Source organism: Crocodylus siamensis, chromosome 3, assembly GCF_052110815.1.
Source record: "Crocodylus siamensis isolate JL-2025a chromosome 3, ASM5211081v1, whole genome shotgun sequence".
Lineage (NCBI taxonomy): Eukaryota > Metazoa > Chordata > Crocodylia > Crocodylidae > Crocodylus > Crocodylus siamensis.
In genome coordinates, this window is record NC_143397.1 from 135,163,511 (window position 1) to 135,191,284 (window position 27,774).

General features: G+C 44.2%; 1 protein-coding gene across 7 annotated transcripts in view; it reads right to left on the reverse strand.

Moving 5' to 3' along the window:
* Positions 1-252: 252 nt before the first annotated feature.
* KIF13A (kinesin family member 13A) overlaps positions 253-27,774 on the reverse strand; it is a 197,382-nt gene continuing 169,860 nt past the window's right edge. For 4 of the 7 annotated variants that reach the window (XM_090039264.1, XM_090039263.1, XM_090039268.1 and 1 more), the window contains 8 exons: positions 23,959-24,111; positions 23,448-23,525; positions 22,762-22,809; positions 19,453-19,564; positions 18,298-18,449; positions 17,708-17,812; positions 3,443-4,571; positions 253-2,447 (listed from right to left, as the gene is read on the reverse strand). In XM_090039264.1, coding sequence (XP_089895390.1) covers positions 2,161-2,447; positions 3,443-4,571; positions 17,708-17,812; positions 18,298-18,449; positions 19,453-19,564; positions 22,762-22,809; positions 23,448-23,525; positions 23,959-24,111 — 2,064 coding nt within the window. In that variant the 3' untranslated portion in view covers positions 253-2,160. The remainder of the gene's footprint in view (positions 2,448-3,442; positions 4,572-17,707; positions 17,813-18,297; positions 18,450-19,452; positions 19,565-22,761; positions 22,810-23,447; positions 23,526-23,958; positions 24,112-27,774) is intronic. The other 3 variants (XM_090039265.1, XM_090039270.1, XM_090039269.1) reach the window with 1 other exon arrangement.

Below are 27,774 nucleotides of genomic sequence, written 5' to 3' on the forward strand. Positions count from 1 at the left end.
GACATCTGTTTATACTGTCAACTCCATTTCAGTTAACTTATGTTAGTGAGGGACAGGGTAACATAAAGGCTTACCAAGAGGAGTTTCAGTAGGCAGAGACGCTGACAGGATCATAATCCCTGAAAAGGCATACTGCATTCAGATAATTCTGACTTTTTGTAGCATCTTTATAGCCTGCCTATTAGCAGAAGCAAACCTACCCCAAGTCACTTACGTAAATAAGCATTAATATTTATGAATGCCTACAATAAATTAAACACAAGCCTGTATGTTTAATCAGAATCCAGTATAACATCGCATCTTTGTCAGAACAAGATAATGTCCACATTAACCTTCAAGTGATTCAACATACTTTGGTTCACAATGTCTGGGGCAAGTCTTGTAGCTTTTTAAAATTCCCTTTCAACTTTTATGTCGTTATATCCCAAATTAATTTAACATATCGTTTTTGTTAGAAACATTTAGCTGTGTTCTAGGATCATTTATCGTCTTTGATAAAATATTTGTGCATAAAGAAATTCTTAAGTTGCCAATTATAATAATTTCCTCCAGTAATGATACAATTGATGCAGCTGTATCAGTTCTGGATGGACACTGAAAATGTGAACTGCTGCTATACTTAAGTTCTCCCCCCCCCAAAAAAAAACACCAAACAAACCCAAAAAACAAAACAACAAATAATACATTTGGGGACAGCCAGATACATTGCATGCTGTCAGTGAAACCTTGTACTAAACAAGACAGTCAGTGGTATCAGTGAGTAATACTGTCCACCTATCCATTCCTAAAAGGCTGTGGATATGTATTAGGATGTTTACAGGGTAAATTCCATTGAAGCACCAAAACTGTTAACCAGCAGAATCACTTAACCTACTAGTTGATAATGAAGCCATAAGTACAGGAAGTACAAAGGTGATGTCAAATACAAGAACAACAATCTTTTTTTAAAATCCAAAGTAAATGGTCTGTATTCTAACACACAAAAGTTCTGTACCAATTAAATACAGTATGGCAGAATATAAATTACAGTTCTTTACAGTAAAAAGTAAAATACTAGAGTCAGCTTACTATACATAAATCAAAGGAAGAACAGCAGCTTTTCAGTAAGGTCCCAGGTATCTCACTCATTCACTTGCTAAGAAATAAAGAAAAACAGATACAGCAGGCCATTCATTTCATTCATGTTTACCATTTGTTACTTTACAAAATATCCAGGATGTTTGTACAGGCATCTACAGTATCTACATGTGGAATCTCTCTCAAGAACCCACAAGCAGCATACATAAACTCCTCTATCCATAATCACAATAAACTTTACAGATTAAAATTAGAATGTTCCATTAGCTTGATCATAACCCAGCAAATAACAGTGCAATGTTGGCAGTCATGATCCATTTACTGCTGCTTTGTTTACCCACTTCCCAAAAAGCCATTTAAAAAAATGTTGTCCTCTCACATCCTTACAGTAATACTGTTTCTGCAGTCAAACTGCCTGGCTGGCTTGTGATCATTTAGGAAATGCCAGACACAGTCTTAGGCATTGTTGGTGTTTTCAGTAGAATACCAAGTCAGCACAGTGGCAGGCCTCTAGGAAGACAAAAAATGAAGCAGTCAGATATTTCAGTGTGCTTAAACACAGGACATAAGGCAGCATGGTGCCCAGTGACTAGAAGTAACATGGCACCAAGCTATAGTTAAAACATTTACAATAAAAAGATATAAACAGCAAATGTGTCAGTCTAATACAAGTTCTTTGGTAATTAAGAACAGCATACTGTAGCTTTTTTTCAAATAAGGACTTGCATCCCATTTTTCCACAATAAAATATTTTGTTTCTTTAAAATATATCTCCCAAATTGTTGTGTATCAAATAGTCCAGTACCTCACGATTATCTACAAATCAGCTTTAACTGTATTTTAGTGTGCAGCCATATCTGCCTACTGGCAGACAAACTCTAGATACACATTCATATATATATAATATATATATATATATATATATATATGTATATATTATTTATAAAAAAATTAGAGAATTAAGTCTATAACTCTAAAGAATACACATTCGGTATGGACAGATTAAAACTGTACATTAAACTTTTAAAATCCATAAAGGTTTCCACACAGTGGTGTGTGTACTAAGTGCAAAAATACTGCAGTTTAATTAATCCAAGACTTCCTGTTCTCCTGTTTCCTAGAAAAAGCAGAGGCTGCTGCATCTCCTGACTGACAAAGGACTGCTTCTCCTGTTTTAGAAGAGGATGATGGCCCTGGAAGTACAGAACCTTTTTTTTTTCCTACACTGGAGGGTGCCTGAGATCGTGAAGTGCTACTACATCTCTTTGTTGAAGCTGGTGTTTTACTGAGGCGCCCAGGACGAACGAATACACCATGCCGGGGCTTGCAATGGAAGTATTCTCTACCTTTTACAGTTCCATCATGTTTACCTTCAATAAAAAGAAAAATTAATGGAATTAATAATATATGATACCTAGCCATCACATACAATTAAAATACTCATACATGTAAATGTCTTCAAATATTTGTTGCCGAGTACTTGAGCTTAAAGCTGTCACAGCAGAAGTACCTGATATGTAAGAATTAATGAACCCCACCCCCATCACATTACTACTGTAGTTAAGAATTAGATCTAGTATTTATTCTCTTCACAAAAGCAAGTGTTTCAACACATCAGGTTCAAAAGTTTAAAAAACACAAATGTCCAGGTCTCAGAAAACATTCCACTGTTTAAAATCTTAAATCTAGAGTCTTGGTTTGTTATTAACTCTAAAAAATAAAAAATAAAAAAAAAAATGAAGGTCTCTTCTGTAGACAGCTCTACACTCAAGTCTCTCTGTTCTATCTTCTCATCAAAAGAGAGACCATATTAGTAAAATCAAGTTAAAGAACAGTATTCTTGACTTCTTTCCCTGAGAAAAAGTGGTCTTTTTAAAACAACAGCAACAAAACCCCACAACTAACCACCCAAATCAAAAAAGAACCCAATAGGCAACAACCAAAACTGTAGATAATTTGAACTCCTCAGTTGCTGATTCCTACTGCAAAAAGAAACTGAATTGGCAAATATGAATTTTAAAAAATACTGACCACTTTAAAAGTTTCACACTTGTCTTAAAATTGGGAGCAAGGGCAAGTGTGTGTGATCTAGGATGTGAAAGCACTAATGTTCACAAAGCAGAGAGAAGAGAGGCAGTTATATGTTTCAACATACATTTTAAAAGCAACCCTTTAAAAATAAATATCGGTGAACTTAAAAACAAATAACCCTCCACCCAGCACTAAGAAGGCTGGTTATATTAGATACCCTTCCCACCTGCCTAGTCTAGCATTTCCAAACACTGAAGTGTGCAATTATATAGAATAAGTTTAAAACTTGCCCTACATGTTGTACACAATCTGCAGTATATTTGTAGATTCTTACCCAATTGAACACTTAGCTCAACTCCAACCCAGATTCCAGCTGAAAAATCCACTGGTCCAATGTATCTCACTGTGCCAGCTTTATTACTTCCAACACACACTTGTTCTCCCACTGCCACCCAGCTAGGCAAGGTATGGACTTGTTCTGCAGATGCGCCATCTTCACAGTCAGAAACATCTAAATGGTTCTTTTCAATAAAATCATCCAGGGAAGAATCAGGGTATGTCTGACAGCATGTAGCCTCTTCTACTAGTACAGAACATAAAGGGTTTTCAGTAGTGTTTGAAGGCTGGTAATCTACTGTCATACATTCCAGCTGGCCCAAGTGAGAGACCTGCTGAGTGTCAGTGTTCTGTGATAAATCAGAGGCACTGTCCAGCCCAGTAGTTGTAATTTTTTCCACTCCATTAGAGGAATCAGTGGAACATGGCTGTGGAATTACCGAATGGTCAAAATCCTTTCCATCTTCAACACCCATGAATTCTGTAAATGAGTGATCTTCAAGAACATCTGTAGTATGTTCAATTGTTACTTCACACGATGAAAACTCAACTGTACGTCGGATGTTTTTGCTAGCTGAGGAATCTAATGGTGAACAGCAGTCAGCCCTATGTAATTTCTCAGAGTTTTTGTTAGTAGTATCAAGGGACAGTGGTATTTCTTCTGTTAAGGCACTGTTTTCTTTTAGTGGTGACATGGATACCTCTTCTTTAGCTAACTCCTGTTCTGACTCTGGAAACTCCTTGTTCAAAGAAGATCTTACATCATGTGCAAGAGGTGGTCCTGAATGGTCAGTAGAGTCCAGATCCTTCATTTGACTGGCTAGCTGATCTGTGCTATCACTACCAGGAACAAGCATGTCAGACAAAGTAGCATTAGAGGCACTGTGGGAAAAGTATCCACTAGTGATACTGCTAGTGGTGGGACTGCGGGACACCTCTTTCTCATGAACATGTGAACTTATGAAGTCTGTTTTAGAGGAAAACCATTCCCTGTTCTCTAGGCTGGCATTGTAAACACTGAAGTCAGCAAACTCCTCAGGTACATAAGGCCGAAAATTCTGAATACCCTGTGAACTTATCAGCTTCTTGTTAATAGCCTCCAACTCATTATCTTCTTCCTCAGAGTCCTGCAAAAATTAGACAAATTCATGTGGGGTTAACACCTTATAAAATATTTGCTATAAAATGTTTGCTAAATTAATATTTCCAAGAAATCGCATCAATTTTTTTTAAGCCTGCTACCTTTTGGTTATATTGTATACTCTCCCTGATCATTTTTTCTTCTAAACCAGAAAAGACTTGAGTAAAAAGAAGCTTTATATTCTTTAAGCAAAAAACATGAGACTTCTCTGAAAAGTGATTATAGTTGAGTAAGAGAAAAAGGAACCACTGAGAACACCGCAGTATTACATATGTTGCTCACTCTAATTACATTCAGAACAAATCTAAAATATTTTTTCTTCCTTTCTATACCAGTACTAGCCATGACCCATCATAAACTGAGCAAGCATTACTCACTGCCTAATGTTCTGGGTTACTTAATGGGTAGTGCCTGCAACATTAAATACCGCATTTACTCTAATACAAGACGAAATCCTCACCACACAAACAGCATGGGAAAAAAGCTCCTCGTCTTATATTTGCATATAGGAAAGCCTCCTAATTAAATACACTATCATTAAACTGCCGCTAAAAGCAGCATGTGCTCAGTAATGGAAACCAACTATGAAGCTAACTGAATGCAGCCCACACAACATGCCTGTAAAACATATGACCCATATTAGGCAAACATACCAATTTTTTTTTTTGGCTCAAGGACCAATTCGTTCCAAATTCCAAATTGACTAAAGCAGTACTCAATCATTCAAGTCTGTGAGACTCTACCACAGGGCAAGTCTCCTCCCTCCCTGACCCATCAGTCTGGGATTTTGGATACACCTAAAAACTGTAGCAGGTATTCTACATGCAGGCCCCAACCCAGAAGGCATTGCAGTTTGGATGTCCCCTTATGACACTTGTTCCTGCCCTCAAGGCCAAAGGAGAAAACAAGGAGGAAAGTGCAAACACAGTCCCCCATTACCACAGAACGTGCGCTTGAGCATCCTACATTTGGGAAGCTTGCAGACATTAGCCTGCCCAGAGTGCAAAAGCCAGGTTCACCCTGGGAAAACCACCTGATTGATCATGGTATCTCCCCCGCTGACCCTTTTTCACTCATGGTGAACCAATACATCGAATACATTTCAGCTTCCTCTTCAGTCCCACACCTGCGCAGTACCCTTTCCCCCCATTTCCAATTATTCCTGTCTCTTCATCAGTCTTAAATGCCTACCAAATATCATCATACATTTATGAAGATGACAGTTGCTCACCCCCTCTCTTAGAACTGTTGCGTGTAACGGGTGCGGCTCCACCCTCCATGGAATGGAGCCACACCAGACAGCCCTGTGCCTCATATGCATATAAAATTTTGGAGGATCCCAGGACTTATGCAAAAATACCAGGGTCCAGTCATGAGTGGGCAGCTAATTAGCACGTGGATCCTTTGTGAGGGGTAACTGGAGTACGTACGCACACTCATACACACACACTGAACGATGCTGGACTGCAGGGTCACCGTGGCTTAACACTGCTGACTCTGCTGAGGCCCAGCTTAATGACCTATGTGATAGATCATGAGCCTTTTGAGTTTGGACTAATATCATGCATAGCGAGCATATCTACACATGCCCGTGACTGCACACTTGGTACTGCAATACCCGGCAGTGCACGGTTATTTTTAGCTGCTATGCTGCTGGAGCAATGAGCTCTGGAGATGTAGCTTGTCATTACCGTGACAGTGTCAGTGTCACACAGTTTGTACTCCCTGATGCTACGCTGCTATAACGATGAGCTGTCGCCACAGCTCATCACTATGGCAACACAACATCTTGTGCAGATGTGCCCAGTTTGTACTATATATAAATAGGTACAAAAGTGCTGCTCAAGAGTGTGTTTATGGAGTATGTGCTAAAACTTGCAGCAGTTTGTAAAATAAGATACAATGCATCAATTCTGGATGATCTAAATTTGTAGGTACCCATAGGAATCTGCATATATGCAAATTAATGTAGGCATATTTATTCTGAAGTCAGCGGTTTTTGGTTCTGAAGTCAGCGTTTTTTTTGCAGTTCAGATTACCTTCTGCTTGCCCTCTGCAGCTTCTGTGCATGCCCCACCCCTTACTATCTTGCATCCTGCACATGAGTTCAGGGAGTCTGACAGTAAGAGGGAAGAAAGGGCTACAGAGGGAAAAAGTTGGGGGGGAGCAGAGGCCAAGGGGGCCACCTGACCCTCCCCCCCAGCCATTGTTTTCCCTGCTATAGCAACGGGAAGGAGATAAATTTAAGACAAACCTCCAATAATTAAATTCTTTATCTGGAAAATTATAACAAATTTATAAATTTTCTATATATAGAATCCAATTATTGGGGAACTGTCTTAAATTCAAATAAATACAGTATATAAAATAGGTTTTTACCATACCACATTTGGGTAAACCACATAATAATACATGGTATTTCTTTCTATGATACCGATCAATTAGAAATCCATTCATTTCAGAGAGCTGTGTTTTTAAGGTAACTTGATCACATGCAAAAACACAAAATAAGTATTTGTCTATATGGGATGGATTTTCAAAATACTGTTACCTATAAATCTGGCTGGCATGAAGGAGATCCACTGAACTGCAAGACTGATTAGAATTCAGGTTTGTCAGCCATGCGGCCCACCACGCCATTTTTTGAGGCCTGTGGTGCTGCGACAGGAAACTAAAGTTTACTTCACTTTACTTTCGTTCCCACCCCGTCCCTCCCCCAACCCCTCAGCAGCTTCCTAATGGCTGCTGAAGGGCTGGGGAAGGGACAAGGTTCCCACACATACTGCATCAGCTTGACATTGCCAACGCAGTGCGTGTGGGAAGAGGAGTAGCGATGTGCCTCTTGGGACAGGATAAGCCCAGCCAGAGCAGCAAGGGCTCAGCTGCACTTTTGCCCTACCTCCGCCAGTTAGTCCTGAGCGACACATGGCTGTTGCCACCTCTGCTGCCTGGTGCTGACCTGGGCAGATCTGTCCCATCCGGAGCAGCATGCAGCTGAAGCCGGATTCCCACATGCTCCTGGGGACAGGAGGAGCCCGGCCGGGTTTGCACCAGCCAGCAGAAGTGGCGGCAGAGCCACATGCTGCTCGGGACAGGACGGGACGAGCCCGGCAGGAGTGGCAGGGGCTCAGCTGCATTTTCCCCCTGCCCGCACTGGTCAGTCCCGAGTGGCACATGGCTCCGCCGCCACTTCTGCTGGCTGGTGCCAACCTGGCCAGCCTCCTCCCATTCCCAGCAGAATGTGGGAAGCCAGTATGGGGGGGGCCTCAGCAGGCAGGGTCCTGGCGTGACCTCTGCGGGGCGAGGTGGCAGGAGCCAGTGTCTGCTGGACCCCGTGCTCTGGGCTCGCAGCGCTGAGGCCACTGGGGCTGCATGCGCAGATGGCCAGGCACCACGGTGAGCAGGGCTGTGTGGGCAGGTGGGTGAGGGGCTGCCTCGCTCCAGCCCCCCTCAGGCAGCGCCGGCTCATAGGGCTGCACTGCTCAGGGGATGGGGATGTGGAGCTATTTATTTCTCCCCTTCAGTCTCTGGGGCAGTAGCTGGCTGGATGCAGAATGGGTCCCTCTTGCCCCTGCCCACCAGCAGCTACCATGAACCTTGCAGTAACAGACAGGTGCATAGATTCATAGATTCAAGGTCTGCAGTAGGGCTACACGGGCAGGGTCTTTCTGGCCCAGGACAGAGGGTGCTTGAATATGGCTCACTGGCCCACTGGGTGATAAAAAGTTCAAAAAGGCTGGACACCCCTGGATTAGACTCAATGATCTCATTTTTATATTATTTCACCCCATTCTCATCAATAAATTAGGCAACTGTGGCATTGATGCCTCCACAGTTGGATGGGTAAAAAATTGGTTGATGGGGCGCACCCAGAGAGTAGTGGTGGAAAGGTCGTACTCAGCCTGGCGAGATGTGAACAGTGGGGTCCCCCAGGGCTCGGTCCTCAGGCCCGCACCGTTTAACATCTTCATCAGTGACTTGGACGAGGGGGTGGAAAGCACGCTGTCCAAGTTTGCTGATGACACTAAGATGTGGGACGAGGTGGACACATTGAAGGGAGAGAGAGGCTGCAACTAGATTTAGACAGACTACAAAAGTGGGCAGATGAGAACAGGATGGGGTTCAATGTAGACAAATGCAGGGTGCTGCACCTTGGGAGAAGGAATCCACAGCATACATACAGGCTGGAGAGTTCCCCTCTTGAAAGCAGAGGCGGAACGGGATCTTGGAGTCATTATCGACTCCAAGATGAACATGAGCCGCCAATGCCAGACTGCAGCCAGTAAGGCCAGCCATACCTTGTTATGCATCCAAAGATGCACCTCAAGCCAGTCCAGAGAGGTGATACTCCCCCTCTATGCGACTTTGGTCAGGCTGCAGTTGGAGTACTGCGTCCAGTACTGGGCGCTGCACTTTAAAAAGGATGTGGCCAGCCTAGAGAGAGTTCAGAAGAGGGTCACCCATTTGGTGAGAGGGCAGCAGGACAGGGCCTACGAGGAGAGACTGGGGGACAGGAACCTATTCAGCCTTGGCAAGAGGAGGCTGAGGGGGGACCTGGTGGCTGCCTACAAACTCATCAGGGGAGATCATCAGCAAATAGGAAGAGCCCGATTCTCCCCAACTTCACCTGGGGTGACAAGGAACAATGGTATTAAGCTGATGGAGAATAAGTTTAGGTTAGAGATCAGAAGGAAATATTTTACAGTTAGGGTGGCCAGAATCTGGAACCAACTTCCTAGGGAAGTGGTCCTCACCCCTACCTTGGGCAAATTCAAAAAGAAGTTAGATGATCACCTGTCTGAGGTCTTGTGAACCCCGCATTCATTCCTGCCTGTGACAGGGGGTCAGGCTAGATGATCTGTTCAGGTCCCTCCTGACCCTAGCTCCTATGGAACTATATCAGACTGGACTAGTCAATGAACATATTTGCCCATCCTATATCTAGTTCTATTACTGTATTTACTTAAATGTAAGTTGATCCTGAATACAAGATGAACTCCTATATTTAGATTCTATATATGGAAAATTTATAAAAATTAATTATAATTTCCCAGGTAAGAATTGAAGAGTCATCTTCAACCCCACACATTTCACTGCTACAGCAGGGAAAGCAGAGGCTAGGAGGGTGGTCAGTAGCCTTGTGCGAAGCAGCAAGTATTCAGTTCAGATTCGGCCAATTTGGAGGGACACTGATTTGATTTGGTGATTCAAATCACTGTCTTGATTCAATTTGGCCGATTTGGAGATTTGGCCATAGACTATAATGGGAATCACTAAAACACCTATAACTTTGTCATTTTTTTTTGCAGATTCATATGAAAACAGCAGGGATGGTAGCCTCTTCTGAGGGCATGAAGCCTGCCAAGTTTTAAGGAGATAGGTGCAAGGGCTTCTGTGAAAGTGCACCTCAAACTGTTGAACTCGTATCATTTTTGTGTGTGGGGGGAAAGATCACAGTCACTGGCCTGCTACAGATGTCAGTATCAGAACAGTCTTCCCCCACCCCCTCACCCTTTTCCATATATGGAAGATCACTCCATCCCCCTTCCTCTTCTCAGTTTCTGTTTGTTGCAAGCCTTCCAAATCTCTCCAAATCGATTTGGAGGCTTCCAATTCAATGCAGACCTTGTAATGGGTCTCCCAATTTGAACTGGCTACCGAAGCTTCGTACAGCCCTAGTGGTCAGGTGGTCCCATCCACTTCTTCCCTCTGCAGGCTTCCTGGCTCCCCCCCAGCCACATGCATCCCCCACCCCCAGCTCCCCAGTCTCTTGCAGCTTCTACCTCTCCCCCCAGCCTCTGCCTCATTCTCCCAAACTCTCCCCAGTCTCTGCCTCTTCCCCACCCAACTCCCCACTTTTTCTCTTTCCAACTCCACAACTCCCCTTACTGCCAAACACTGCTCTCGCTACTCTGTCCTGGAGCACAACATGTGGAAGCTCAGCCCTTGCCTGGCCATGCAGCAGTGTCATGATGGTTGACTGGCCAGGTAGAAGGAGTTTCCGTGTCTTCTGTACCCGGGCAGATCCCAACATCTCCCAAGGGTTGGCTGGGGAGTGGGCAGGGAGGGCAGAAGCTGCAGAGGGAAAACGGGGTGGGGGGGATGGCAAGAGGCTGCTGTGGGTCTAACTCTGGCCCTGACCTGGGCTGAGGGCCGGAGTCAGAGCCAGAGCAGCCAAATGCTCCCCATTCCACTTCATATGCAGATGTAAGATGAGGTGCTTTCCCCCCACACTGGTTGAGGGAAATCCCCCATCTTATATTTGAGTAAATATAGTATCAATATTTCCATACTGTGCCCATAATCAAGCTCCTAGAACAAAGGGAAAACATTCTTTGATGTCAACCCAAAATCTTTTTAGCAAGAGCTTAACATCGAGGGCTAGGGAAGAATACACCATGGGGGACACGAAAAGTATGAATCTGCTTTGCAGGTATTCAGTTACTCTTTGTGGATTCTGATTCACTGATCTGGAGCATGCAGTTTCAGGTAATATCCAAAAAAAAGAAAAGGTATTGTATCTACAAGGAATAATAGTATTTTGAAAGAAGCTAGCAAGTCTAAGGAGGTAGAAAACCTGAGATGTTCTGATTTATACTTTTCTCAGCTCTTCTGAATTTCATTTGGACAGCGACAATCCGTAAGAAGAGTGTCAAGGATGTGATCCTTTCAGGCAGTACCATCCGAAGTAGCAAGTGAGGACTATCTTGCCCAAAATAATGTAGGAAAAGCAGCAGTTTTTCCATACTGAGGATGCATACAAGACTCCACAAAAACACACGTTTCTAACATCATTTTTCTTTTTAAAAAGTGTCTCTGAATATTAAAAATACTCACTTTCTCAAAATATTAAGGATGAACTCCAAATAGGAAAAAGTTTTAAGAATTTTTTAAAACTTTGAGCTTAAAAAAGCTTGACATTACTAATATTTCTTTGTACCTCTAATAACATCACAAAAGATTTCAAAATCCACAATTTTTTTACATTGGTTTGTGTACGTTTTCAAATGCAGAAATAGCATCTCTTTGTTTACAAAACAAGCCGCAAGTCTTCATCATGTATAGGAAGAAAAGCATTCCAACACAATTTTAGTTCACGTACAACATTTGTCTTTTGAACCAACGTATAAAACTTTATGCAACCCCCCCACCCAAGCCTTTTGACTGGGAACAAATTATTGAATCAATTATTCAGAAACAGAACTTCAAATTGAGTAGTAACCTCCACTTTGGACTCTGCAGCATAATATATTTTGAAGCGTGCTGGGATATGTATAGCTGGCTGGGGCTTATTGGCATCTAGAAGATAAACTTTATACAAAGACCACTCTTTTTGCACATTACACTGCATTTGATCTGGGATCAGTTTACTCGAAAGCAAATGCTCCCTGGTAGGTGTCTATACATGCAAGGACTTAGCAGCAGATTTGCTGCTCTTAGCACCAAACTGGTGCTACTTCCTGCAGCCCTGCAATGGACCCCTGCTGCCACCAGGGGGAGCCAATGATACCAATGATGTGCTGTTGGACACCACCATCAGGGTTGCCTTTGCCCTCCTGGGCCTCCAGCCCCACCACCTCTGGGTTCCAGGACTGGTGGCTGCACATCATCCAGCAGACTTGGGTTGACCAGCAGTGGCACCAGGCATTCAGGATGACCTGGGTCATCTTCAGATACCTACTTGAGCAGTTCCAGTCACACCTAGAGTGGCAGAACACTACCATGCAGCCTCCCCTCCCCACAGGCACCCGGCTGGCCCTCGCCCTGCTGAAGCTTGCCATGCCTAGCAACCTTCGCTATGTTGGCCATCTCTTTGAGATGGGCAAGGCCACTGCTGCGAAGGCCATCCTAGAGGCATGCACTGTTCTCCACGATGGGCTGGGGGGACAGTGCTCTGTGTGCACAACCCCTCGTCAGTAGCGGCAGGGTTCCATGCCCTGGGATTCCCCCAGTGCATCAGGGCCCTGGATGGGGACCCACATCCCCATCACTTGCCCGTCCCACAGGGACTACCCATACTACAGCCAGAGGGGCTTTCACTCCATGGTGCTTCAGACCATTGTGCCCATTGTAGTGCCTTCACGCATGTGAGTGCTGGCTGGGTGGGCAGTGCCCACGATGCCCATGCGTTCTGAAACTCCACCCTGCCAGAGTATATTACTGTAAAGCAAGCTTCACTATCTACATGTGCAGATGCTTACTGTGCAGTAATTTGCTCTAATCTCAAATAGATTTGCTACCTGTAAATACAAGTAGCAGATTTACTCTCAATTACTTATGGTACCTGTAGACCTCCAATCAAGTGCAAATGTGCTCCCAGTCAGCCGGGCAGCAGGGGACAGGAGATGGCTGCCTGTCGCTGGGAGCTGTCTGCTGCCAATGTCCCCCTACCCTGGCAACATAGAGCTCCCAGCTCTGCTATGCAATCGCCATCGCAGGACCCAAGCTGGGAAATCCTTATCTCCCATCCTGAGCCCCTCAGTTGCAAGGCCCAGGCTTGGAGAGCCTTCTCTCCAGCCCAAGCTCCATGGTAGAGGGCCCAGGCTGGGGGATCCTCATCTTCCAGCCTGAGCTCTGTGGTTGTAGGGCCTGAGCTGGGAGATCCTGGGTCCCAGGATCACAGAGCTCAGGCTAGAAAATAAGGATCTCCCAGCCCAGGCCCTGGAACCACATGTAGACATGCCCAGTAACTGCTAACTTCATCCCCTAAAGAACCTTTTCCAGTAGTTCAACCTACGTAACTCCTGCCTAGCTTTTTATTTATATTTTCTCTGTTAATGTTTCCTTTAGCTTCCTAACACACATGACATTACCTGGTCACACAACATGCAGTATATGAAATAAAGCAAAATGTTATGTGTTTACATTTGAGCACGGAGAAATAAGTAACAGTTTCAACAGTTCAAAAATACAAAGTTAAATCTGTAGTCCTGACATGTCATACTTTACACTATATGGGTATCTCTGGTTAATGAAAACATAAAATGTGTCTATGTTATCTAAGTAGTGTCATACTGTCCACAGTTTTATGATTATATAACAATCCAAAGGGACAGGATTAGTATTTTTCTCAAAACAATAAAGGCAGACTCCAGTGTTTTTCTAGACATGGTGAGGGAAGGAAAACAATAAAAAAAGAAAAACACACATATATATACATACACTGTTCTGGGATCTTACTATCAGGAAGCACAAGTGAAGAATTAAAGGGTGCTTTTAGGGTCCTTCCCACTTCTCTGGGAGAGAACAGAGCAGCAGCAGGAAGCTCTTGTACACAGCTAAGGCCAGAGGAAGAACCAAAACCAGAGAATCCCTGGTTGCCTGGGAAAGAAGCACCAGCCAACTGGTCTCAGGACAAACGAGTCATTAACACCAAAAAAAGACTCCTGACTGAGGGTGGTAAGAATGTGCCTGCAGAAAAGACTGTAAATAGATAAATACGAAAGGCAGCAAAAGCACAAGGATTCAGAGACAATCAGAGCTGACAGCACAGTGAAATTCTGGGATATTACTATATGAAAAGCCTTCTGTACCCATACTAAGCATTTAGTAGAGATCAATCCAGTATTTGAAAGCACTCAGTTCCTAAGCTATGGGTCTTAAATAACCTTTAGATTCTTGATTACTGGACTGCTAATTTCAAGAAAGAAGCACTTCATTCATTACACCACTAGTACATTAAATTTTCATAATGCTAAGTTTATTGCCCACTATGGAGATAATTTCTGGAACAAGAAGATTAGAGATATAATTACAAAAAGTTTAAAAATACTCATATCATATGCAGTGATGTTATAGCTATGAAAGTCCAGAAATTATGCCAGAGGCAAGGCTTTCTTAGGGTGATACCTTTTATCAGACTAACAGTGTAGTTGGGGCAGAGTTAGATAAGCTTTCAAATTCAAGACATTCTTTGTCAGATCATAAAATATGCAAATATTCTGCGCTTAATTCATGCCACTACACACATGTATTGCAGCAAACACAAATGTGTCAGACCATTTATGTTTTGAAACAGCATTATAAAAGGCAAGTGTTGTTTAGAGTTTTAGTACCTCCATAATGTCAATATTCTGGTTTGTGGTTTAAATTCTATTCTTCTGTTTTATAAATCTCTTAAAACATTATGAAAGAAAAACTTCCCATAGAACAATGACACTGACGAGACAGGTCAGCCACCATATAACATAAAGGCCATTTTAGAGATGCATAACACTTGCTCCAGTTAAAAATACCATTTGCCCATTTTCTAAATACATATTTATTAATTTTGGTATTTCTACTCCTTGTTATTTCCATGCAAGATGTTGCTGAGTATTACTGTATTTACCTGAATTCAAGATGACCCTGAATTTAAGATCCCCCTCCCTCCCAAATTAATTATAGACATGGAAAATTCAGAGATTTGCGATCATTTTCCATGTCTAAAATCTAATTATTGGAGGGCTGTTCTAAATTCATCATTCCCACCCCTCCCACCACTGTAGTAGGGAAAACAGTGGCAAGGGCAGGTGGTGGGAGAGAAAGTAGTGTGGCAGGCAACAGTGGGGCAGGCGGTAGTGAGATGGCAGGAAACAGGTGGCTGGGCAGGCAGTAGGGGGAGGCAGTCAGGGGACAGGTGGTGGGAGTCAAGCAGCTTGATGTATTCCTTTTGCCCCCGCCACCCCGTACCTTGCCTCCATTCACCCCCCACTATGTCTATCCTGCTTCCGCCACCCCATACCTTGCCTCCATTCACCCCCCACTATGTCTATCCTGCTTTGTATCTTCTCTTCTCTAGACTCTGCTCCCCACCCTCCCCTGCAATCTCTGGCCCCCGAGGCTTCAGGTCCCCATCTCCCTCCCCCTCCACACAGACTCTGCCTCCTGCCTGCCCCTTCCCCATCCAGTCTCTTCCCTTTGCTTTGGCAGACTCTGAGTCTGCTCCAGCCTGGGGCACAGACCACTTTCATGATCTAGCCAGTGCTGGGCAGGGTAGCAACAGCAGCAGTTCCAACTAAGCCCAGGAGCCAGGGCCAGAGCTGCCACACCCCTACTGCTGCTGATACTACTGCCAGGTTGGGGGCAGAGCTTGTTTGCTCTCTGCCCCAGGCTGGAGTGGAGCCAGAGCCAGGGTTATTGGCAGGGAGGTAGGAGGGGACAGAAGCTGTGGGGTGGGGGGGGAGGGAAGGGAGAATACAGGGGCAGGAGGCCTGAGGAGGGAGCAGGAGGCCTGAGGCTGCAGATGAGGGAAGTCAGTGGGGGGGCAGACAGCAGCTGTAACTCTGGCCCCAACCCAGAGTCTGGATCTGCAACTGCAGCCCCTTCCCCCCACTACCTTGCACTCAGTTCCAAGACAAGGGTATTTTCTCCATGTTATATGAGAGGAAAAACCCAGTCTTTGAATTGAGCAAATACAGTATATCCAAGGCTGCACTCAACTATTTCAAGCCCATGGTGCCATTTAGCAATTTATTTTGAAACTGTGGGCTTCCAGGCTTATACCAGGTACATGGCCCTGTTAATCTACTACGTCAGGATGATGCTGAATGTCATGGAGTGATCCCTTCCCATAATGTTTGCTGATAACTGACAGACTCCACTTCAGGATGGAGGACCAGATTAGCTGAAATTTCACAGATGGGCTGTGAAACCTGAACTGTTCAAAAACAGAGTTTATCCTGAGAATCCAGCTTAGTCAAAGGTTTGCTCCTGCTTGAAACACATACTCCTGCCTGGTTTAGGAACAGGCTTACTCCATCTTTGAAACCTTTAGCTTAGCTTGGGAGCCCTCATTTGCTTTCCAAGCCTGAATCATTTGATACAGCTTGACCTGTAAGATTCTGCTTAGATCAGGTGGCTGCTTCCTTTCCTTTTTCATGTCTTTGTGACAAGGTATTTAGCTGTATTTGCAGATTTGTTGCAATCTCACCAGGCCACACCATGAGTGCTTCTGCTATCTGCTTGGAACTTGTGACCACTGCCAGCCATTTACGTTATCCCCCATGGCACCCCTGCCACAGGGTGGCTGCTGAGTAAAGGAAGGATGGGAGGAAGGGGAGGGGTTGTTACTTTAGATCTGGGACCTATATTGTAGAGTAGTTGCTATGGGAATGTTTGTAAATTCAATTTCCTTAGGACTTAAGGACATATTTTTAAACAAATTGTGAGCTATTTTTTCCCTATTCTCTTTACAGTATGAGTCCTCAGCCTGAAGTTCACACACACTGATTGCTGACTCACACAGAGATATGGAAACAAAACACAATGAAGGAATAAAAACAGCCACTGCTCATGCACTGCAGCCAGTTTTCAAATGTAAATACCAAATGGGCCAGCCTACTGCAGCATAACAACCTACAAACTTTCACTTAAACCACCAAACCACACAAAGCAAGCCTTATGAACGACTATGAACTGCAATACAAAAACCTACAGAATAGAAAGAATTTTGGGAGCACATAGGCAAGGGTTTATAGAGCTTTTAATACATTTTCAGGTCTTAAGTTTTCATACTGTTTCAGACTAAAGCAAGGGCTTACAGTCATGTTCTACAGCCTTAAAAATGTCTACGGCACAAGATGAATGTTGACAAAACTTTCACAGAAGCAGTACTAACAGGGGCAGAACGAGTTTAACCAAATGACTGGGGAGGGGAAATGAACCTACAACCTGATATATGGTGTTAACCTGCATGTTAACTTAGCCACTGCACTTCAATGCCAGGCAACCGGAAGCTTTCAAGATGTACCCATAATTAAATGCATGGCTACTTACATCAAATGGGATCATTCCTCTTACTTTCATGTATAGTCACAAAATCTGTGTAATATACACAGGTATGTTAGAAAGAGCTCAACATCTTTTACTGAAGTATCTGATCTAGTTCACTGATTGTGCAGTATTTTATTGCACAAAATTGATTTAGCCTCGATAAGTGATACACAAGTAATTAAATAAATTAAGTTACCGCAAATTATCAATTATATTCACAAGCATGCAACAGCAAATTCTAATAGCCAGTGAAAATTAAAGACACCAAATACACAGTGATTTTTTTTCCCTGAAGTTGTTGCATTATTGCCCGTGAAAGAGCCATAAACCCACCACCAGGCATTATGACAGAAACCAATACAAACTTACAATCTTCTCTTCATGTATGCTATTGTTTTCTATTGACATGCTGCTGGCTTTACTTCCTGAAGGCACAACACAGCCAGCGTTATGTACCTGAGATGAGGGCATACTCTGCAAAGGTTAAGATACACAACACATCACACAAAGACAACACTAGCACCTGGATACAGTATTCAAGCCAGGCAAGTTAGAAAGACATTAGGGCATCTTACAGGGAAACATACAGGCAGGCCATACACTGGACCATGGTTCAAGTTAACAGTTACAGAAATTCATGCAATTTTCCCAATGAAGTTACAGGTTAGGAAAAAAAGTGTGTTCCAACTATCCTAAAACACCATTTACCAAAAATACTGCAACTTCTTTGGAGATTAAATAAACATTCAGTGGAAGGTTTTTGCAAAGAAAATATGCAAATGAAAAAAAGAAACACACACTCCCTACAAAAATACTTACCAAACAGTGAAACGGGCAAGAGAGTAGGAAGTAAAGCACACACCAGTCAATACCAGCACAAAGCTCTTGTGCTGTGGATGCATGCACAAATTACTGCTTATGCACAAAAACTCAGCATTTTGCTATTTTCATAAAATTACCTCTTGGCTAAGCAGAGGGCGGCTTTCAAGGGGGGTCTTTTTTTTATGCTCTTCTTTTACAGGCATTAAGGGTTTGAAAAATTTTGGTGGCTGAGGAGAAAATGCTTTAAACGGGCTGGCCATTAAGGCATGTGGATTCTCTGATATGCAACCTAAGGGGAGAACAAAAACACAACACATCAGTTCTGTGTAGCTACTGCATTATCTATGTAAGTGCAGAGAAAATAACTTGTAGTAACAGAAGGGAAACATTATATTCATAAGTCTTGTGGTTACACTATGGGCCATGTTGTAGAAATTCTGCAAGCAGACCAAGCATGGACCGATGCAGAGCTGTACTGAGGTAGGTGGGAAATTGTGCTGACTTGAGAAGCAATCCAATGTACAGCTCCAGGCCAGTGCAGAAGCTCCACTCTTCCCTTTCCTCTCCAGTTGCTCTGTGTGTTCTCTCCTTGAAATCAGAACTGCCAGCACCTTGCCTTCTGTGCATGGACCATCCCTGACTTGCCCCTGGTATCACTTTGCACTGGAACCAAGACTCTTTGGGGCAGAATTCAGGTAATGCCAAAGAAAATTAATGACAGCTGTGGGTACATGAAGCTCTCAGCCCTGGTTTGCAGTTCCAGTGGAATCTCAGTCTGTATTACCTATAAAAGCTTGCAACATTTTGGCCTAAAGCAAATGATTTGTTGATGACATATGCATAGACACATGGAGAAGCAAGTATCCATGAACTCTGTGGAGTCTGTTCTGAAAAGAACCCTTTCCCCATATAATCCAGGTTAAAGTAAACTAGACATTACATTTTTACCAGTATACGTTATTAGAAACCAGTCTATACCCATAACAGAACAGAGGTTCGGCACATACACTGGTTTAAAAATGGCACAACCTGGTCTAACATTTGTAGCCGACTCCCCCAACCAAAAGGCAAATGTGTGTGTTTTGTTTGCTACTGATCTAAACTATGCCTCTTACAGAAAACTGTGCAACTTAAATCAATTCCACCTTGGGCTTTTTGAATGTCCATGCTCAGGTGAAACAACTGACAGGACTTTAAACTTTGTGTTTTATTTTCGGTCTCACATTACAATGCTTTGCATGTTGTCCTAAGAATCATTTAAAAATATATCTGTGTAGTTCTGAGAGTCTTACCACTACCATCTTTACTTCTGCGAGGGGAATCCCTGGGTAAAGTACCGTAACATGATATATCTTGATAACTAGAAGCACAGTCCGATGCATCCAGGTGGCTTTCAGACCAACCCTAAGGGAGACAACATTAATAAAGACAAGCAAGAAGAAATTAATTAACTTTGCTATTGGTTTAAGCAAAGCTTAATCAATCTCACATGCATACATTATATGAAAGGGGTTTTTTCCCCTGCAAAGCTGTAGCTTGCTTTCCCTGTTTAGTATGGATGGGGATATTTTTTTCCTTCTAATTATAACAGCTTTCATGGATCACAAGATGTGCTAAGCCCTATGCCCTCTGCAGTCTCTTGGGAGTTCACTTTCTCTTTAAGGCTCTGGGCCTCCACTTCACCCTAAGGGAAGTTCTCTGACTTTGCTGCTCTTAGACTGGGTCTCTAGGGATCAGCACTAGGGGTGTGCGAAGCGGGCCTGTATTTGATTTGGATTCGGATTAGCCTGAATCGGGGACAGTAATTTGATTAATTGGTTTGGATCACTGTCCCCAATTCGATTCGGCCAAATCCGAATCTGAAGATTCGATGCTGATTCAAAAAATCAGCGATTTGGTCATAGACACAGCTTTCAATGTTTTTTCTACATACCCTGAGGTACCAGGCACAGCTTGTGAATGCTGAGATGCTGGGGCAGATGGAATGTCCCACAGGAGCATGGGGGGACCCCACATGTGCTTGGCAGTGAACCCAGAAGTAGACCAAAAGTACTTCCGGTCCAATTCCGGGTCTGGCACCGAGTCCATAGGGGGGCCCCCTTGCCTTGGTGATCAGCTATGGAGGGAACCCAGGTACCGCTCCAGACCCAGAAGGCACCAGTCGCCAAGCTTCTGGTCCACTTCCAGGTCTGCTGCGAGTGTACTGGGAGCCCCCCAGAGTCCTGTGGGATGCTCCATCTGCCCCAGCATCACAGCATTCATGAGCTGCCTGGTACCTTGACATATGCAAAAAAACATTTAAAGCTGTGTCTATGTCTGAATCATCAAATTTTTCTAAGTTGATTCAGAGGGTTCCCATTCGATTCAGAGAGATTAAAGAATCTCCTGATTTGATTCACATTCAGCCACCAAGTCGGGCTGAATCTCCACCGAATCAAATCAGCAACCAAAGCTTCGCACAGCCCTAATCAGCATCCCTGTCTGTCACTATGAGTCCTTCAATAGGACCAAACTGATGTGGCTCTATGTGGAAGTCTTCTTTGTTGGAGTTTTATAGCCAAAAAATTGAAGAATAACAAAGCCACAGCTTTGCAGAACAAAGCATTTGTTAGTCATTAGGAACATAAGAGACCATAGCTAAAATAACAAACAGCACATCACTATTACTTAAATGTCATTCTTTCCTAGACAGTTCTGGATAAGTTCTACTCCGCTAAGACAGCCCAACCCTTGGGATGGGAGAGGGAAACATTATTTGCAGCATTCTCTCAAGCTGTGGACAATAAGTAAAGAGGTAAAGCTCACAGCATAAACCTGGAGTGTGGTAGCTGTGCCCAAATGAGGAGGAGACCATGCACCTGAAAGTATGAGAAACTAGTCTTTGCAAGGAAAAGCAGGCACTTGAAAGCATGGCCCCTGCCACATGTTACACTTAAGATGTGACTGACCAAGTTAATCTTAAACTGGACCTGGCCACACATTCAATCAATTAATGGTGAGATAAAATGAGGTATAAACCACAATATTATTCCACAAAAAATACGTAATAACTTTGTGGCTGGTTCCTATTATGCCTTTAATTGAACATGTGGCCAGATGCACCCCTATGGCTGGAAGCCCTGTCTGTTGAGGGGGACTCCTAGCAGCAGAAGCTTGCTACTTTCTGGTTCAGGGGGAGCGTGGGATTATGATCCCAGGCTCCTTCAGCACTCGCAATAAGGCATGATGGAATGGCAATAAGGCATGATGGAATTTGATGCTTGATCCCACAGTCATGCTTCCTGCTACGCACGTGTAGCATGGCAGGAAGTGCAACTGTGTGGACCTTGCAGCAGATCCCATTGTGCCTTTACCTGCACGTCTGACAGAGATCTTTGAGAAACCTGTCCCTGATCCATCCAGGTGCAAATCTATCACTACTGCTTCTAGGGACCACATAACTTATTCACACTTGTTTTTGTTGTTGTTTTTAATTGGGAGGGGCTGACTTTCCATGGGGTAACCCATTCATGTCTCCACAGATTTAGAGTCTCTAATGGACACATGTCATCAACATATCCTTTTCCTCCCTGGCCAAGGGTGTTGAATTATTTAGTCCCCTTTGCATCTGAAATAGATTTAGAAGAGTTAAAACATGTTTGCCTGGCAGGTACAAGGGTGGTAGAGCTATTACTTGGGAAATACTCATCTTTTGTTGAAGGCCCTTAACATTCTCTTTGGAGGCATTTTATCATTTCTAATTTTATTATCCCTTTACACTTTCCTTTGAGATACATGCATACAGCAGACAGACAGAATATTAAGCAGTTAACCTAAGACAATAGTAGAAATGGTATAAAAATCTCCTGTGCTCACTATGAAAGTATTCTAGAGACTATTCCCTACTTATTCTCCCAAATGACACAGATGGGGGTAAAAGAACACCGTCAATCTCAGTAAGAGAAACTGCACTAGAATAATGGCGGCAACAGCCATTTTAAGTACAGAATCGTTTCATCCACAGTACGGGGCAAGGCTTTCACTTGTAGAACCGAGATGCTACAAAAATTTAGATTCCTAGCCCCCTGTGAAGATGAGAACAGTTGCATGGAACTACTGAGTTGCTCCAGCTCTTTACCGCAGTTTTTATTTCAAAGGGTGCTGCTTCTCTGATTAGCTGATTAGATGCATGGACCACTGATAAACTCCAGCAGCAGCACCCTTTGAAATAAAAGCCATGGCAAATGCATAAGTGGCTCATGTTTACTTTGGCAGCCTGCTGCCAATTGAGTGAGCTGCAAGCCACCCAGATATGAATGATCTGGGTTTTACTGTGCACGTCATGTTGGACAGCTCCTATGCAAAAAGTATGTTCTAGTTTTTCCTACAGCTTTCCTATTCCCTCCTATCAATTAGAAAATTCTGCTGTAATTAACATACACATCACTATCAGCCAAACTGTTAAAACATACCTAATGAAAACAAGTCTTTTGATTTTCCTGTATTCACGATTCAAAAAGAGGAAGCATTTCTTTGTTGATGATATTTTGGGTTGGGTTTTTTTTTGTTTTTAAAGAAAAATAACAGACTTCAGAGTTTTTTTAATATCTGCATTCACATACCTTTTCATCCTCATCACAACCAGAAAGATCTAATCGGCTAGAGGATACCTAGAAAAAAAATAATGAATGGTCATGACTAAGGTCATCCTGTGTTCACAGAACATGGTAGGAAGGGCCAAAAATATCATGTAGTCTGACCTCCCCAAAAACCTCATGTTTTATGCGTCTAAACAATGCTGTTAGAAGCACATCAATGTAAATACCAGATCCTGATTCTACTGCATAGGAGAATGAGGAAAATACATATAAACAAAAGCCTTCTAGATGTTGCAGCAATTTAAAAAACAACCCAAACGGGAGAAAATACAATGAAACTGTTATTTAAAACTGAAAGCATTAAAACCTAGACTGTTTGGATCATACCACAATATAATGCAGGGGCATCTTTTATAAAAGTTTAGAGTAAGATATACAATGCTGGTTTTGAGCCCAAAATTTACCTAAAAAAAAAAAGAGAGAGAGAGAGAGAGACTTAATTTAGATTACGCAAGTGATTGTTTTGGTTAATAAATTATCACCCTGCTCCATACTTCTTCATACGATTTTTTTGCATGTTGTATTAGTGCTAGCTCAGAATACACAGACAGTGAGTATGATAGTAGCCAGGATTCATTTTGCCATGCTGCAAATTAAGCACAGAAAAAATTGACTCTTACAATAGCTTATCAAATGAAAAGTTTCCTTACATTGTGGACATTTGGTGTGCTGATACTCCTCCGCATATGCCTTGCCTTGTTGGAGAGTGCTTCTTTGACTGTGACTGCCTGTGTGCCGACAGAATGGGGACATGGAAAGATATACTGATATAAAGGCTGGACCATTTATTTAAGGATCTCCTTATACGAAGTCAACAGTCATGGGAGGGCCCATTTCAAGGACAGTTGAGAAAACCATGTGAAAATGGAGCTGGTGTTTGAACAGCTTAAATTACAAAAGTTATGCACGCGCACACACACCCACACAAAAACTCTGTGAACACATCTATCAGGTTTAGATTTCTTCTTTAGGTTTTGACTAACAGTGCTGCGATAGTTATTCCATTTCTGTTTTACTGAAATAGCATTCTACAAAAAAGTCTAGATATCAGCAGTTTTTGTCCCCAAGCTCTTCAATGATTTTAAACACACTAAAACCTCCAAAAAAAACCGTTCCCCTCTCCCAGAGTTTTAAAAGTTGCACTAAATTTCTTTTCCTTACCTGTCTTAGTCGTTCCAGGCTCAGAATGTTCTCTACTTGCAACACTCCCCGCGTATATTTCTCAATGTAAGTTTCACCATCAGATGTACCCTCATTCTGACTTCTTGCAGCCATCAGAGCCAGGGTCTCACGATCTTCAATTTCCTCTGTAGCCTAAAATTATAAATGGCATGTTTTAAAATAGATTTTTTAATACCTGTTGATCTGAATACAGCATGATTTATTTATTTAGACTGTCTCAATCTTGGGGAAATAAACCATATCAATACTCCTTGCATGGAATTGAGACTGATCTGTATCTGTCTAGATACGAAAGGAAGGCCAAGCTCTATTGTTTTATTATCGACTCAATTTTCCACCAACTGTGAATGCATTATCTGATGCTTCATATGGTTTGGGTTAACTGTTTAATAACTACAACAACTTCTTTCTTGATTTTCAAATATTCTGAAAAATTTTCATAGACTAACTTGTAAATACAACTATGAAAATTTCATAGATTTCATAGACATTAGGGCTGGAAGGGGCCTCGGGAGATCATTGAGTCCAGCCCTCTGCCCAAAGGGCAGGAAGTCAGCTGGGGTCATAGGATCCCAGCAAGATAAGCATCCAATTTACTCTTGAAGGTGTTCAATGTAGGTGCTTGAACCACCTCTGCTGGCAGACTGTTCCAGACCTTGGGGGCTCGGACAGCAAAGAAATTCTTCCTTATGTCCAGCCTGAAACGGTCTTGCAGGAATTTGTGACCGTTCGACCTCGTCATCCCTTGGGGCGACCTGGTGAACAGACATTCCCCCAGATCCTGGTGTTCACCCCTGATAAACTTATAGGTGGCCATCAGATCACCGCTGAGCCTGCGCTTTTCCAGGCTAAAGAGTCCCGTGGCTCTCAGCCTGTCATCGTAAGATCTGTTTTCCTGACCTCTGATCATGCACGTGGCTCTCCTCTGGACTCTCTCAAGCTTCTCCACATCCTTTTTGAATTGTGGAGCCCAAAACTGGACGCAGTACTCCAGCTGCGGCCTCACCAAGGCCGAGTACAAGGGGAGAATGACGTCCCGGGATTTGCTCGAGAAGCATCTATGGATGCACGCCAGCATTTTGGTCGCTTTACTAGCCGCAGCATCGCATTGGAGGCTCATGTTCATCTTGTGGTCAATGATGACCCCCACGTCTCTTTCTTCTGTAGTGCTATCCAACGTAGCACTGCCGAGCCTATAAGGGTGCTGCAGGTTTTTCCTCCCAAGGTGGAGAACCTTGCATTTTTCAGTGTTAAACACCATCAGGTTCTCGTCCACCCATTTGCTGAGCTTGTCCAGCTCAGCCTGGATCACCCGCCTATCTTCTGGCGTGGATGCTTTGCCCCAAAGTTTGGTGTCATCGGCGAACTTGGCCAGTCCACTCCTGACTCCAATGTCCACATCGTTAATGAAGATGTTGAACAGTATGGGTCCCAGGACAGAGCCTTGAGGGACCCCACTGGTCACAGGGCACCACAATGAGTGACTGCCATCAATCACAACCCTCTGGGTCCAATCACGAAGCCAATTTCCCAGCCAACGGATCGTGGTGGAGCCAAGGCCACAACTGGCCAGTTTGGCCAAGAGGTGATCATGTGATACCAGATCAAAAGCTTTTTTGAAGTCAAGATATATGACATCAATCTCTTCTCCCTTGTCCAGGTGATAGGTCACCTGGTCGTAGAAGGAAATGAGATTGGTCAAACAAGACCTACCCACAACAAACCCGTGCTGGCTGTCCCTTAGAATGTTAGCCTGGGCCAGTCCCTCAAGGATGGCCTCCTTAATAAACTTTTCTAAGATCTTCCCCAGGATAGAAGTCAGGCTAACGGGCCTGTAGTTAGCCAGATCCACTCTCCTCCCTTTCTTGAAGATCAGCACCACATTGGCCTTCTTCCAGTCTTCGGGCACTACACCAGAGCGCCAGGAGTTTTCAAAGATCCGTGCCAGGAGCTGGGCTATGATGCTCGCCAGCTCCTTTAGTACCCTGGGGTGCAGATTGTCAGGGCCAGCTGACTTGAAGGTATCCAGCTTCTCAAGGTGTTCCTTCACAAGGTCAGCATTGGTGGAGGGTAGGGGATCCCACTCACCCAGATTTCCCTGTCCCATAGCAGGCATGGGCATCCCATGTGACTGATGAAAGACTGACGCAAAGTACCTATTTAATAGGTTGGCTTTTTCCTGGGCGTCAGTTGTCAGTTGCCCCATCTGGTTTAGCAGGGGTCCAACGTTGCCCTTGCTTTTCCTCCGGCTCCCCACATATCTGAAAAAGGACTTTTTGTTGTCCTTGATGCCTGAAGCTAGTTGGAGTTCAGTTGCAGCCTTGGCTTTCCTGGTTTGCTCCCTGCAGGACCGGACCAGTGCGGAGTAATCCTCCTTGGAGGTGAATCCCGTCCTCCATCCTTTGTAGGCTTTCCTTTTTAGCCACAGTAGGTCCACTAGGTCTCTGGAGAGCCAGAGGGGCTGCTGTGCCTTCTTGCTGCCTTTCCTCCGTGTTGGAATAGATTTAGCTTGTGCACTGAGGATCGCTTCCTTGAGAAGCAACCACTCTTCTTGAACTCCCATCTCCCTGGGGTCATGGTCCCTGAGGGCCTGACCGACTAGCCTCTTGAGCTTATCAAAGTCGGATTTTCTGAAGTCAAGGACTTCTGTGTTGCTGACTGACTTGCCAGCTTTACGGCGGATGGTGAAGGTGATCAGCTCGTGGTTGCTGTCACCCAACTTCCTATCAATCACTAGGTCGTCCCCCGTAGCCAGTACCAGGTCGAGCAGCGCTTTGCCTCTCGTTGGCCCATAGACTTCTTGAGTCAGGTAGAGGTCATCCACGCACAAGAGAAAGCTTTGCGCCCGCTCAGATTTAGCTGAGTGATCTTCCCAGGAGATGTCCGGGTAATTGAAGTCACCCATGACAACCAAGGTCCTGGAGCAAGCGGCCTCAGTCAGTTCCCGGGCGAACTCCTGGTCAAGCTCGGGACTTTGAGTGGGAGGCCTGTAGTAGACTCCCACCGTTGTGTCTCCTGTGCTGAATTCCCCATGAATTTTTACCGAGAGGGTCTCTAGCTGTCCATGCCAGTCGCCAACATCAGCTTGCAGGGACATGTAGCTTTCCTTCACATAGAGAGCTACACCCCCGCCCCTTTTGTCAACACGATCCCTCCTGTATAGGGTATAGCCCTCTATACCCATGGTCCAGTCATGGGTGGAGTCCCACCAGGTCTCCGTTATCCCAATGACATCATATTTCTTTGCACTGAGCAGGAGGACGAGCTTGTCCTGCTTGTTGCCCAGGCTCCTGGCATTAGTGTACAGGCAGGCAAGTGTGCCCTTGGGGGCTCTTGCCTTGCCCACAGATTGTGCCAGGGCTGGGCTCCCTTAAGTGCCCCCTTAAGTGCCTTGGTCTGCTGGCTTTGCAAGGGTCGCTCAGCGGGCCAGCAGTGGCAGTAGTCCCCCCATCCCCCAGCGGGCTTAGTTTAAAGCCCAGTGGAGCAGGTCAGCCAGCCTGGCTGAGAAGAGCCTCCTCCCCAGGGGAGAGAGGTGGAGGCCATCTCTTCCCAGCAGCTCGCTGCCTCTCTCTCCAAAGAGCGGGCTGTGATCGTGGAAGTCAAAGCCTTCCTGATAACACCAGCGCGGCAGTCTTTGGTTCACCGCGTGGATCCTCCTCTCCCTCCTCAGCCCATAGCCCGAAACTGGGAGGATCGACGAAAACACCACCTGAGCTCCCAGACCCCTAAGCCCCACTCCCAAATCCCTGTAGCCCCTCATGACCTGGCTGGGGGTGCTCCGAGCCGTGTCATTGG